This window comes from Trichogramma pretiosum, unplaced genomic scaffold, assembly GCF_000599845.2.
Source record: "Trichogramma pretiosum strain Unisexual culture from Peru unplaced genomic scaffold, Tpre_2.0 scaffold115, whole genome shotgun sequence".
Taxonomy (NCBI): Eukaryota; Metazoa; Arthropoda; class Insecta; order Hymenoptera; family Trichogrammatidae; genus Trichogramma; species Trichogramma pretiosum.
In genome coordinates, this window is record NW_019640800.1 from 257,080 (window position 1) to 272,354 (window position 15,275).

Consider the following 15,275-nt stretch of genomic DNA (forward strand, 5'->3'; position numbering starts at 1 on the left):
GATAGATAGATTCTTGAAGATGTGCGACGACAGAGAGCTCACTTTGCAGTTGGACGCCCGGGACAAGATGGACAGGACACCGCTTCAATTGGCCGTGGTGCACAATTTGCCGCACGCCGTCGACGTACTCTTGGCTCGAGGCGCCGATATAGCGAGCTTCGAATTTCCCAAGGAGGCTTATTTCGCCGAGAGATTCAAACTGCCGAACTCGAGCGCCGAGAAATTGGCCACGGTGGCTCGCGTTCTGGCCGTCGTCCGCAATCTCGAAAAGGCTGGATTCGAGCTGAACCGAGACGACGCGCTCATCATCATGAACTTCTTTGACTGGTGCAGACTGTTGGACAAGCCGGCGGATTTCGCAGAATTTTGGTGCAAGAGTGCAGTGGAGTTCGGTGAAAAAGCGCTCAGCATCGTGATCAATTCATGGCTGTCGCTCCACGACTTGATCCAGTTAAACCCCCAACAGGCGGAGAACTTGGTCGCGTACACGGACTACTGCGAGCTCTCGCGTTCGGAGGAATTCAGCAAGCTGCCCGTTAAGTACGTGGAGGCTTGCGTTTGGCGTCTGTGCAATACGATGGCGAGTGGATTTTTCCAGCGATGGGCGCTGGAGCCTTACGCGAAGCAGATGCGCGACCAATTTTCGATTGATCGCTGCAAAAAGATCCTCGAGACTCTGTCGAATCGGGATTTACGTAATATCTGCTTGGCGAAGGAACGTTGAAGCTCTCGACGACTCTATTATTTTCTCAACCATTACTTTACTACAAAAGAGCTACAGTACAATGAATATGTTTATTATATATGTTTTCTTTTTGATGCTTCGTCAGCAGACTTCTTGTAAATCCATTTGTTTGTAAATGAGTACTACAATTTAAATAAATGAAAAAATTGAATTTATTAATTAGCTTTGACTTTAATTTTTATTATTTTCATTTTCACATCTTGCAGCTACGCACAATAACCCTGGAATTTGGGGGAAGAACAAAGAATACGTACAGAGATACTTCCGTTAGTATTTATTTTAATTTGGAGTCGAATAACAAGAAATCGATCAATCATAATTCTCTAGGCAACTTAATGATGTACACGCCGGATGTGAAAGTATGATCGATCGTAATGTCTCACCTCTTTATTATCGAGTATTCTAATCTCTCATTTAAAATTGAGATTATGGGGTAAAACAGTTTGTAATATTTTCTTTATTATTATATAGCAATTAAAATTCATTTTGCCACTTGCGAGTTTTGATATGCGCCCTCTAGAAACTTGGGTTGAACTACAAAATGAAAATAATTTCATTGGAATTATGAAATATGTTAATGAAATATATTATTGGATTGAACAAATATTTTTCCCTGTAGATGGTTCTATTTCATAGTTTCAATGAAATAAAATGTATACAATCAATTTCATAAAATCAAAGAAATATTTATTTACTCTCTAAAAATGGAATTGTTGCTTTCATAAAATAATTGTATGATTTGAACAGTTGAATTTACTTCATATCGCAACTGAATTTTAATAAAATTTATTGAATAGTGTTATCAAATTCATGTAATCTCTCGATTGTAAAAATGTTTGATTTGAGGTACTTAAAAAGCAACAGTTTACTCGTCTGATTCGTGCATATTCTCTTACACGTCTCAAAGCTCACGGCGTAAAAATATAATTCAAATACACGCATAAGCATGAGATAAGTTTGTCATTCATAAAACATTATAGATTCGGAGCTTTCAAATCCGAACAAGAGTCGACAGCAAAGCCGAAATAAATGCCACATCATTAATAGAAATGTTTACATCATTTGTTGACTGAACTAAGTACTTGGTTCATCGTTTTTCCAACAAAATTTTCAATTGTTTTTACGAAAGTTTCATTGCTTCAATAATTCATTTGATTAAATTAATAGTATATAAAATATTCAATTAAATGTCATTGAATCAATGAATTTTTTTTCTCAGTGTGTACATGGTAATTTTCAAGAATTTCATGAAAATGGTTATTAAATAGCAATGATACGTGGAGCATACGATCATAAAATGTTAAAAAAAATGTTACTATTTGGGTTGGTAGACGGCCGATTCTCAGTGAAGTCGAATGGTGAAAAATGTCCGATTATTTAGTTCTATGGCTCTTTTATGTCACAGAAAATTTTTCGTAGGCCAAAAGTTATCGATAATAATGTTAAAAATTTCTACCAGGATCCTGATGTTTCACACCCAAAAAACATCCACTTTATTCAAGTTTTTTTCCCGGATAAAATAATTCCCAACCTCGAAGTTGAATCAAATCGGTTAAATAATTAAACGGTCGGTATAGTTATACGTGCCTGGGCAGAAAAAAAACAGCAGCAGCCAGTTTTTCACTATACATCCTCATTTTCTGACAAGATCTTTTCTCTTCGATGAGTCGGTCGCGCCTCATCTCGTAAAGGGGGATGAAAAATAGTTAGAGCAGCAGCGAGAAAAGATACCGTAGTTAACAAGAACGACGACAGCACGGCCTCGTCGGCGGATTCCGGGCTCTTTTCTTCTCTTTCTCTCTCTCTCTCTCTCTCTCTGATGGTTTTCTCTCCTCAACCACGCTCTTTTGCTGCCGCTACTACTGCGCGTTGCCGTGTCAATTAACCGACTCTCGAGCCGAGGTTCTCTCGAGGCAAAAAAAATTGCTCCCTTCTCTTTTCTGTTTCAATAAGGTGGCCTTTACCTCATTTGGGGGAAAGATTGTTAGGCGCCGAGTTTTCCTTTCTTCGGCGTAGTTTTAAAACTGTCGCTTATTTGGATCGCTTTGCACTGAATTCGCGACTTTTTTTCTGCGGGGGCGCGCTATATCTATATCTGTGTGTATCTCTCGCCCTATTCTCTTTAGTCTTTTTTCCGTTCCAGCTCTCGATCTCTTCGGTGTGCTGCTGTTCTTTTTTTTTCACTCCACCCTCCTACCGTATGGGACAAGCTCTTTTAAACTCTTCTCAAAGTTGACGTTGAATTATTTCTATGCCTACAAATTAATGCCCTCTTTTTTCTTGATTTTATATCGATGATTGGGCACTCGTTCGATGGGGGATAAGTTCTAATCTACACGAAGTAAACACATTTATCGCATTGTTAAACAATTAGAAGGTAACGATTGAAAAAAACTTTAACAATCAATCATAATCCCTGCGAATTGTTTAGAAAGTGCGTATTTGTCAGTCCGAACGACGAAATAAGTCAGGAAGAAAGAGTCGCCGGAATTAGCCGTGATTCGAATACGCACGAATAAGACGCGCGCCAAAAACGGACACGACCACGCTTCGTTTCCACCAGTGAACGTGTCGTCGTCGTAGTCGTCTCTTTGGGAATCAGTGCCATCAAGGCATACACACACACGCACAGAGAGAAACTGGTCAGGTTCCGGCGACCCTTTAAATTCGCGTCACATTTCAGAATAGTTTCTTCCTCTTTCTCTCTCTCTCTCCCTCAATGGAAAAGGGGCGAGTTAGGTAATGGCAAAGGAACGTTCGCGTCACTGCAGGCAGGCGTCTTTTAATCAGAAGTCGGGCGGCGGCTTCTGAATAGTACGTAGTAAAGCTAGATAGATACGAGCGCGCTTGGCTACGCAGACGAGAGATCGTGTGTCGCCTTTCCAGCTTGCGTAGACGGTAACTAATGATGGCCACTAGACGCGACTAGTTTCGATCGGGCGCATTCGACTTTGAATTTTCGCTCATCCCCGCATCGCGTGTGTATAAATGTCCTTTTGATGCTCACCAGCTCTATATATAAGATCGTGTAATATCCTCGTAACGTAATTGTATTTTTCGTCACGCGTGATAATTTCAATTTTCGAGCAATCAGTGCGCGCCGCCGACGTACGACGAAGTAAGACAAAATATTCACGAGCTTTATAACTGCACAACAAGTAGCTGTAATAATATATATAATGTAACGAAGGTTGCGATGTCTCGTTCGGGGGGTGTTTTAGGTAATACGTCGAGACGCAGCCGCACACTCTTTAATAACTCGGCGTAGGATATACGAGGAGATTCTCTCTATGCGCGCCGCTGCCGCTGCGCCACCCTCCTCTCTACTACTCTGTACTAATAATCGTGATCACGCTTCGCTAAATAGCTTCTTCGCATTCCTTCTCTGTCACTTTCTCGCTTCAATTTCTGAACTTCTACGCGCGCGCCGATCTCTCTTTTCTCTCTCCATCTCTCTCTCTCTCCCTCTTTCTTCTTTGTTGCTGCTGCCGCTGCTGCTTCGAGCTTCTCGATCTACCTCGAGCGCCTTGTGTCGGCACGGTAACGTCTTTGCAGCAGCCTCGCGAGTGTGTATTCTCACACTTGCGCACACCTATTTTAAACGTAGCAGCCTGAGAGAAGGAAGGGTATATGCTGGGGCTGCTGCTCTCGAGCTGCTGCTGCTGCTACTGCCGCGATAATGAGAATGGAGAAAATCGACCGAGTTAAATACGCGCAGCATCTGCTACCAAGGACTCGAGCTTTTCCTTGGGAAAAGGGTGGGGTACCGTACGGTAGTGGCAGTAGTAATAGTGGTATTAGGTAGAGGAAAGGAGAGGTTGAAAGGCACCTTATGCCTGCTACATATATACTGCATAGACTCTTTGAGAAGTAGCAGCAGCAGCAGCAGCCTCATGAGTGTGGAAAGAGAAAAGGAGCCGAGCGAGGCACGAGTATTAAAATCCAAGCGACGAGTGCTGCCGCTGCTACACACCTCCCACGCGTATATGTGCGCTCATAAGCTCTTCGCTACTTTACTCTGCTAGACTATATCTATATACGAGCGCGCGCCTTGTTAACGCACGCCAACTCCCTGCAGGAGCCATTGCTCTCTCCTTCTCTCTTGCAAGCGCGCCTGAAGATGGCATGGAAAAAATTGAGCAGCAGCCGAGCTTTCGTCGGAGTCGAGTGCACTCTCGATTCATTTGCGTCGAGAGAGCGAGAGAGGGAGAGAATTTGTCATTTAATCGGTGGTACATGGCTACAAGGCCCTCGACGACGACGAAGACTTTTTACATGCATTATTGTATCTTTTGAAAGATGCCGTAGCATGAACTTTTAAGTGGAATTGTTATTAAAGATGGAAAAAAGCTGCTGCTGCTGCTTTATTATAAAATAAACTCGATAAGGTTTATGAAATATTAAGTGCATCGAGGAAAAGTTTACAACTGATCAACAACAAAAAAGAGTAGAATTATAAACAAAAATAAAAAATTATTTCTCGAAACTCTTTTTAAGAAAGTAACTGTTTTCGCTGGGTTGAAGAAGCGCGCGGAGGGCAAGTAAATCCTTTCGAAAATAGCCGAGCAGCGGCAAAAGTTTGAGACACAAGATTTTCAAACGAGCTCTCTCTCTCTCTCTCTCTCTCTCCTAAGCAGCTGCAAAAGGATAGATTTATCCTTCTCAAGAGAGAGAGAGAGAAAGAGAGGAATATAGGAGGGGGGGGGGGGGGGGGGTGTGGGGAGGGAGNGGGGGGGGTGTGGGGTGTGGGGAGGGAGCGGAGTAAAGCACAAAACTTCCCGAGAGGTAAAGGGTATATAGTACGGTATAAGGGTTAAGTCGGTAGGCGAAAGCAGGGCAGCGCGAAAGAAGAGTGTATATATAAGAGAGCAGCGCTGGGAGAGCTTTTTAACGCCTGCTTTGCATAGATCTGAATAGATAAAAGGGCCCAGGCTCAATCCGAGAGACTGGGCTAGAGAAGAAGAAGCCCGAGAGAGAGAGAGAGAGAGAGAGAGAGAGGCGAATTAATTTATTATGTATCTCACGCTAGCCGGACGAGTTGGCGGCGGCTCCTTTTCACTCAAGTTTACTCTCTCCATCTTTCTTTTACTGCGCCAAGCGCGCCCGCGCTAATACCTCTTTAAGCTACTAAGCTGCTGAGAATTCACTTCGCACACAGTAGCAGCAGCAAATGTTGTCGTCGTCGCTCGTTGGGGCGGAAAATATTCCGCGATTGTTTTCGTACGTATACCTGATTTTTCGATCCTCCAGAGAGAGAATTTTCACGACTATTTTCCACGAGTCACCGCAACTCGGCGATCGATGCGTCAATCCTGGCGGTACGTTACGTACGAACGTTATTTGGGCAAGCAGCTGGCAGCTCTGAACCCTCCTCCGAGTTACGAAGCGAGACAATACGTCATCCTTCCGCTAAATAGTCTCGAGGATGCTGCAGCGGCAGCACTTTTCTTAGTAGCTTACCCTCCTCCGGTACGTATATGCTCCTACGCGCGGAGCTATAGCTGCGTGAGCCTTGGGTATTTCTCTTGAGCTCCTTAAAAGGGTGCGTGCAGCAGCAGCAGCAGCAACGAACCCTTTGGTATGCTACCTTGCCTTTATACACACAAACACCGTCGTAAGCGTAAGCTGCTCATTAGTCTTCATTTGTTTTCGGAATTATCGTTCCTGTCCAAAAGCAACGCGCCGAGTTAACGCGCCACGAGCAGAGCGCACAGCGATGGGGTTGAAAAAGAAGAGGTGGGGTGGTGGTGCGAGCTAGAGAGAGAGCGACGCCACTCGGAGGTTTATTAAATTGAAAATATGTTACCGCGCGTACTGTACTATACGTACGTATGCGTACGTTCGAGCGTTTTAAAAGCTCACAGCTGCCGCGCGGGTGTGTGTAGGTCTACCGTACCAAATTGTACGATGCTGCTGCTGCTGCTGCTGCTCCGTCGGTATGTTACTAGCCTTTTTTCGAGAATCGATTTATTTTACGGAATCACAATTCGGAACGATAGTAATGTCCAAATGAGCTTTAAAAATATATATCTCAGCGGACATGATACGAAAGCTCTCGTAGCTGGAAGTTTGCTGAGTTTTGAGAAATTTTTAATATTCCATAGAAATCCATTGCACGCGGCTATACGCGCCCTACAGGTCAACTCATTTCCACAAAGTGCATCTTCCTTGAAAAAGTATCTCCTCCTACGTAAAGTACTTCTTATCGACTGTCGAGTTTCAGTACATCTCTCATTTCGCTCGTCTCGGAGCTCGCGGAAGTTTCTATATGTAAACATTCGGATATTATATTCTCGCTTTATTTATCCAAAAGTTATGTTTATCTCTATCCGCGCTTTTCTTTCTATTTGTCTCTATCTCACTCCATCTTTTTCTCCCTCTAATTTTCGCTCGGCGGCAGCAGCAGCATCTGGTGTGAGCTATGTGCAAGTGCGGAGGTGCTACTGCAGTTGCGTGGCACACATACCTGTCACTATCTCTCTCTCTCTCTCTCTCTCTCTCTAGGAGAGAAGAAAAGCTGCTGCTGCTGCGCTAACATACACATACACACATTTACTCACTTGAGAGGGGAAAAATTTCCCCTGCTTGCTCGTGCATGTGTCTCTGTGTGTGCACATACATACATGCACGTAGCTATACATACGTATACGTGTTCTGGGGGATGATGCTTTTTTTCCGGCGGGGCCCCACGAAAAGGGCTTTGCGGCCAACCAATCCTGGCAGGCCGCAATCTCCGCCCGCCACGCCCACTACCCGCTGGCTGACTTTGTGAATGCTGCACCTCTCTACCTCTCCTCCTACTCATCCCTCTCTGTGTGCGTGTGTATGTATGTATATAGTTACTCTCGTTTCCTCCCCTTCTGCAGCTGCTGCTCTCCCTCGTGATGCTGCTGCCTCGAGAGGGAAAGAGAAAGAAAATAAGCTCTCGTTTCTCCTCCAACTTTATATCACTCCTCTTCGCTACATATTTACTACTCGCTCTACCTCTGGAAGGTGGCTCTGACGTCGTCGTTTTTTTTTTATTTTTACTTTTTGCATCCAAGATTTTATAATGCATAATATGCACCACGACGGCATCCTTTAAGGAGAAAGACGTCGTTTCGATTTTTTTTTCTCCTCTTTTCCGGACCTTTGAATTTTTTGCACCCACTTCTTTTTTATTAATACTTTGTCTATCATCTCGATGGGGCTTTTTATAGCACAAGATTATAAATCTTATCGATACCTTCGTATTTAATAACGAAGGGTTTATTAATAAAACTACTTTTTGGATCATTGAAGTGCACAAGTATGGAACAATCTAAGTAATTACATATTCATAATTCCCACCACTTCTTGCTATTTTTTCAAACGTCATTATTCGCGTGGGAAGGCATAGCATAAACCAGTGGCCTGTCGGAAGGAAAATATTTTAAAAGCGAGTCATAATCTGCTATTGATCTTGGTTTCGGGAAAACCGATATTACCTCGATTAAGTGTAAGCGTAGCGTTTTTCCCGCGTCGATACTTTTTAATACTTTATTGACTCTTCTGTGCTCTTTTCATTAAGCGGCTATTCCTTTTAGCTTCGTTCATCCTCGTATGAGCTAGCTCTCTATTTTACGTATCAATTCATTCTGCGATTCGAATTCGTTTTGTATATGGCAATTAGTCATGAAAAAAATTTTTCACTTAAATCTGATAAAAATATGTTTAACACTTTCGTTTTTGCAATGCTCCATCTGTTGATGAAATCAGAAAACTCATAATCAAACATGACGATAAATCTGGTTATAATAGGAAAAGAGTTCTGAAATATTGATTCTTACGCTCTTTTATTCGAAACAAATAATGCATGCGTGTGCAACAACATTATAAAAAAAAAAAAAATGATAACAAACAACCCACATCTACTTAACGATAGCATCGTGGGCGAGCCAAGTGAGCGCATGAAAGACACAATTACACATTATATTACACATTATATCTCATAGTAATATTGGTAACTAAAACCTATCGTCATTTCTCGCGCACAGGTCTGCAGCACTTGGGTCTGGATCAAGGCACGCAGAGCTGGGGCGGCCTACCCCGTGGCGCTCTGGGCCCGGCCTGTTTGCCGCCGGCTCTGTCGAGCCAGTCCGGTCATCATGCGACGCCGACGGCCGCGACCAGCAGCAGCAGCGGACAAACCAGCGGCGGTAGCAGTGGTGCTGCTGCTGCTGCTGCTTGCGCCACTAATCAGACAAATAATACGACCACCGGTGGTGGTGGCAACCAGGGAAGCAACGGCGGCAGTAGTACCGGAGGCGCAGCAGCAGTCACGGCTGCAGCGGCGGCGGCGGCGGTCGCGGCAGCCTCGGCCTTCAACCCTTTCCACCACGCGGCCGGCAGCGGTATCGAGCAGCGGAGGTCGCCGCGGCTACCCAACAGCACCGTGAACGGTGAGGCTCTTAACTTCATCTTTTTTTATTTCAGTTAAAAAAAAAGTTAACTTCCTATAGCAGATTTATGGTTATTCGAGTTTCAGTTAAAGGTTTTAATACATTATTCAATTTTTTCATAAATTGTTCATCGAAGATTCGTCGAGAGGAGAGTTGGGACAGTTGAACGCCTCCACTCGGGAATCATCGGTGCCAATCGCGTCGCCGTCGGGTAATGTTACGGGCGGCGCGCCGAGCTTACTGTCGATCGCGACCACTGCATCGACACCGCCGGCGAACGAGCCGTCTACCACGACGACGACCACTACTACTGCCTCGAGCCATTCCAGTCCCGTGGGCCATCATCAGCACTTTCAAGGTAAACTAATCATTCTTTTCACCTTTATGAACTGTAGTCTCACTAATTCTATATACTTTTTAATATACAACAGGTCTTCACCTCCTCGGCGCGACCAACTCTCTGTTCGGCTCGATCTTCGCGCCCCTCCTGCCCCAGTCCTCGTGGCTGTACAATCCGCTCTATCACTCGCAGCAGTACCTGCTGGAGCCCGAGTGGCACGCCCTGGCGCTGCGCATGGCCCAGCAGCGACTGCAGCGGCCCGACGGCCACTCCTCCTCGCGCCTCGAGGATCTGCGCAAGTTCCGGGCGGCGGCGGCGGCATCGGCCACGGACAACGACGACGTGAGCAACAGAGCCGACGACGAGACAGCCGACCGAGACCGGGACAAGGACAGGGACAGCCCCGAGAGTAGCATCGAGGTCGACGACAGCGACGAGCCAAGGCCGAAACTGGCCAGAAGCTCGCAGAGCGACGAGTCGCTCGACAGCCCGAAGATGTCGCCGAGCAGGTATATGAATCTAAAATTAACGAGTTGAAGTTCGCCGATCTTAAATGGATAATTTTTTCTATCTCAGGACCGACTCGGAGATAGCGCTGGAGGATTCCTCGAGTCGTCTGCGGCCCAGTTTCGAGAACCTGAACGAGCCGGATCACGGCACGCAGCTGGACCAGTTGGACGAGTCGAGCCATCATCATCATCATCACTGCGGCGGACTGACGGTCAAGATCCGGGTCGAGGGCACCGTCGATCTCAGCACCAAGACGCGCAGCCATCATCGGGACAAGGAGAACGTCGGCCAGGATCTGACCACGTCGAGGCGAAAAGAGGACGACATCGTCGACGTCGTGATGGACCGGGAGACCATGAGGCCGAGAAAGGAGAAGAGTCCTAAGCCTAGACAAGTTTGGAGGCCGTATTAATTTGCATATACTGACGAAGAAGTATTTTTGTTTTGTAACGACACGCGTTCATTCGTTTGTCATTTCAATCGCATAGAGTAAGATAATTATTCGCAGAATGATTAACTTGTCGATTCCTAATTGCCGTATTATCAAACTAAAAAAGGTCTCATCTAAGGACTAACCAGGGTTTAGGATCGAGTATGATTTGTAAATAAAAAAAATTGTTAATCTATTACGCAGTCAAAGAATTTCGTAGAAAACAAAAAATACCTACTAAAACGAGCAAAAAAGTTTTTAATTAACGAAAAAAAAAAAAAATTATATCTCGGAAAAATCGACTAGAAAATTCATGTTCATTGTGCAATAAAACGAGAATTCACTTAATCCGTAATCCAACCATTAGGAATTGTAAATATATAACGAACTGTAGGATAATTTCTGAAAGAAAGCTGCTTGGACGAACTTTGAAATATTTTGGAATTCTCTATCCAGATTTTTCGTGTTCATAATTAATTAAACCAAAAACAAACTTTGTGTGTTTCGAATGGGAAAAACTCGAGAGTGAAAGTTGCGATTCGAACTTGAAAAAAAAAACGAAGAAAACAAATGTGAGCGTGCATCTTTTCAATCTCTGTGTGCTAAATACAACCAAAATATACAGAAGCAGTGTAAAACTTGAAAATTGTTAACGGATTGTTTTTCAAATTATAGTTTGAAACTTGTTTTGCGCAGCAGTAATTTTCCCATCCAAAAAAGTATTTCTCAGATCTCTTCTCTCTCATTCTCTCACTTGATTAATAATAGGTTTAATTTAATTGGCCGTGCAATAATTGTGATCTAGATGTATGAAAACAATGTAAATTATTATATTCATTTGTTAAAGTAATATTTCATAAGGAATAAATCATTACACTTATTATCAAAACCCAATAATTCTCTGCGTTTCATTCGATGATCCAACCGCACCATCGTACAATCCGAGTTTATTAAAAAAAAAAAAGTACATTCACGCGCGATCAGTAAAAACGATTATCGCGGACGTATACAATGAAATTCTTTAACCACGACCCGCACGTTTTATATACAACAATACGCGCGCACTTCAGGTGTGATTGATGAAAAGCAGTGTCGCTCTCTCTCTCTCTCTCTCTCTTTCTCTCTCTCGGTACTGTACGTGCTGCTGCTGCTGCTGCTGCTGCTGCACCATGCGTGTGTGTGGTTTACCTCTGAAATCGAGATAAAAAGCTCCGCAAAACCATTGGACTCTCGGAGGCGCGCATTATTTTTGGACACACCACGACGCGTAAATTTGTGGCCGCTTTATTGGCCCTCCCTTCCTCTGCCGCCGCCGCCGCCCTCGTATTTCGCTCGTCGCGTACACAGGCTTTTTCGCGCTTATACACGTAGTTCGTTCGCCCTTTGTTCTTTTTTCATCGCGGAAAATTGATTCAACGAGTTTTTTGGGGAGGGGGATCGTATAATTTTACACGTGTGCGTATGTGTGTGCATAGTAATGCACTCGCGGGGCGATGAAGCGCATTCATCCGAAAACTGACGCGCAGGAGCGATCGGATAGGGAAACATTTTGCGTATGGTAAAATTTGATGAAAGCTCCCTTAAGAATTACCTGCTTGCTCGGGTCAAACAATGGCCTGCTCGACGCGCGCGTGTGTGTGTGTGTGTTTACTTATTAACGCTGGATTTATGTTCGGCTAATTCAAACATCGATTGGGTGCAGCCGCTTACAGTTACAGTGTGCTCAAAATTATTTGTAGCGATACTTTGAGATTAATAAAATACGAGTGAATCGCATAATGTTTGACAAATTTATCGAATATCGAAGGAACGAGAAAGTTTAGCTAATGTAATTACGCAATAGACAATTAAACGATGAGCAAATTAACACCAGTTAAAAAGGAATGCAGCGCTATATCGAAAAAAAAAATCGCCTCTGAATAGTTCGCACGGGATCTGTATAAATTTAGTCGTGCCTAAACACATACGCGGCCTTCGATCTATCGCGTGTACTTACAATAGAAATGCTATGAAACACAGCAGCGGCACGGATACGGGATATGTGCGAATCGAGCTCGTGTGCACACACGGCAGAACTGTACGATTCAGCCCGCCAATTACAACGCGATTAAAATTTCACGCCTTCGTGAATGCGCGAAGCCACGCGTACGGGTATACTTTTATTCTCTTATTTTCACTTCGGCGCAATCTTCTAGGTCTATATGCCTCTTTGTACGCAATCGAATAGAAAGTCGAAATTAGTTGAAACCAAGTTAAGTTGGCTGTTATCTATCAAACTGGTCTATTTTATTCGTGTGTTTACAATTAGATTTTCTCTCGCCACCTAGCGTTTAACGCATTAACCAGACATTAAACACGTTGCCATTTCACTTGGCATGGCATAGTTGACGTAACCCGCTACCGATGACACTTCTCGAATGAACTTTTTTTCAAATATATCAGATTTTTACGGGGATAGTGGTATATAGATTTATAGACTCGATATAACAGGGAATTTTTTTGAATAATACTTAAGTTTAGTAAGCCAAAACAATTCCTCGGAATCATTGCCAAGTTATATTTTGAAACTCATGACTCAATAATTATACGGATAATGTGTAAACAAATTAATCGCTAATTTAATTGTAAACATTATGATCATAATAATTTTGACGTAACTGAACACACTGATCATGTTTGTAGTGAAAATGAAAGATAAATTTTACTCGTTTAATTTCTGTGGCACCAAGTAGAAGGATCCATCGTTTAATTTAAGCATCGTAATGAATGAAGATGAGAAGGAATGTGAGCAAATCGTCTTAAAGGATAATTTAAATGAACACGTCATTGTTTTTTCAAACGACAAACAATACTTTTGTGATGTTTGCCAGGATACATTTACATTAGAATCAAGCATGATAACCCACAGAGACACATTTCACAATGAGCGAAAAAATTTCTCATGTGACAAGTGTGAAAAGAAATTTGAGTTCCGAAGTCATTTAAGTAGACACCAAATATCAGAACACAAAAGCCAAAAAGATTTTCCATGCAACAAGTGCGAAAAGAAATTTGTGAAAAAATCAAGTTTGCTTACACACCAAAAATTAGTACACAAAAATCGCGAAGATTTCTCATGTAACAAGTGCAAGAGGAAGTTTGAAAATAAATCAACTTTACTTAAGCACAACAAAATAATCCACGAAGTTTTCAAAGATTATTTATGTGAAAGATGCGCGAAAAGATTTGGAAATAAACAGAGTTTGTTCGTGCACATAAAGACAGTACATGATGGTCGTAAAGATTTTGCATCTGCTAAGTGCGAGCAGAAATTTGAACAAAAATCGCATTTACTCTTTCACTTGAAAGCAGTACACGAAGGTCAGAGAGATGTGGCCCTTAAAGTCCTCAAAGACTACTCATGTGACAATTGTGGGAAGAAATTTGTAAATAAATCAAAGTTGCTCACCCACCGAAAGACGGTACACGAAGGTCGCAAAGATTTCACATGCGACAAGTGCGAAAAGAAATTCGGAGATCGAAGCAATTTGATTAAACACCAAAAGACAATACACGAAGGTCGGAAAGATTATGCATGTGACAAGTGTGAGAAAAAATTTACACAAAAGGCGAGTTTGCTTTTACACCAAAAAACAGTACATAATGGTTTTAAAGATTTTGCATGCGGCAAGTGCGAGAAAAAATTTACACAAAAAGGTAATTTTCTAATCCATGTAAATACGGTACACGAAGGTCGCAAAAATTTTGCTTGCGACAAGTGTGAGCAGAAATTTACACAAAAATCGAGTTTGCTTAAACACCAAAGGACAGTACACGAGGGCAAAGATTATGAATGCGACAAGTGCAAGAAAAAATTTGGACAAAAGTCTACTTGGCTTTTTCACCGAAGAACAATACACGAGGGTCGTAAAGATTACGTATGCGACAAATGCGAAAAGAAATTTGGAACTAAATCATATTTGTCGAAACACCAAAAGACAATGCATGAAGATAGTAAAGATTTCGCATGCAACAATTGCGAGAAGAAATTTGGACAAAAATCGAGTTTGCTTTTACATGAAAAGAAAAATCACCAAGATCATTAAGATTTCTCATGTGAAAAATGCGAAAAGAAATTATGTACTAATCGAATTTTAGTTGACACAATGTGTAAAAAGCTTTACAAAAGAAGAATCAATTTGACCGGTAATAATCAAATTATTCACAAAAAATGTTAAAACATGTAGTCACGGTAAGTGTCTAACAACAAGTTCGCATGTCCAGTACCTCTTCATTAATTCTGAAACTAAACAAAAAATATTACTAGAAAGACTTTAGATCAAGTCCAGAAAAGTTTGATTGGAGCTTATTTATATTTTACATAATTGAACAACTTAATTGTATAATAATCATATTTATTATAATAATAACTTTTTTATAATGCTTTGCTTTGCTATTAACTCTTCAAAAAATATTCAAGTGCTTTTCAAATATGCAATAATTGCATCCAATTTCATGTCAGATGATTTTATAAAAAATTTATCGCTTAAACAAATGTCTCAAACTCATCGATTCAAACTGTTATTGAGAGAATAGCGTATATTTCATTTGTTAAATAATAGAGAGTACTACTTTTTTTTTAACAATTGTACATATTTATAGATAATTATATAAAAGTTTTTCTTAAATTTTTAAAAATATTTTCAACATTATTGTATCTTACCTAAATCTCTAGCATTTATAAATATCATTAAAATTTTTTTCACTATGGTCGTGGTGTCTTATTTTTGATTCAGACGAAATTTCGAGTACTGCTAATTACTTCTCTCCGTGAATTTTTTAGCAATTTAG

At 42.0% G+C, this 15,275-nt stretch overlaps 1 protein-coding gene across 1 annotated transcript in view; it reads left to right on the forward strand.

Annotated features, from left to right (window-relative positions):
• LOC106652823 (mucin-19-like) overlaps positions 1-11,342 on the forward strand; it is a 45,237-nt gene extending 33,895 nt beyond the window's left edge. The window contains exons 5-8 of the mRNA XM_014371962.2: positions 8,761-9,165; positions 9,302-9,523; positions 9,597-10,014; positions 10,082-11,342. Coding sequence (XP_014227448.1) covers positions 8,761-9,165; positions 9,302-9,523; positions 9,597-10,014; positions 10,082-10,427 — 1,391 coding nt within the window. The 3' untranslated portion in view covers positions 10,428-11,342. The remainder of the gene's footprint in view (positions 1-8,760; positions 9,166-9,301; positions 9,524-9,596; positions 10,015-10,081) is intronic.
• Positions 11,343-15,275: the final 3,933 nt, after the last annotated feature.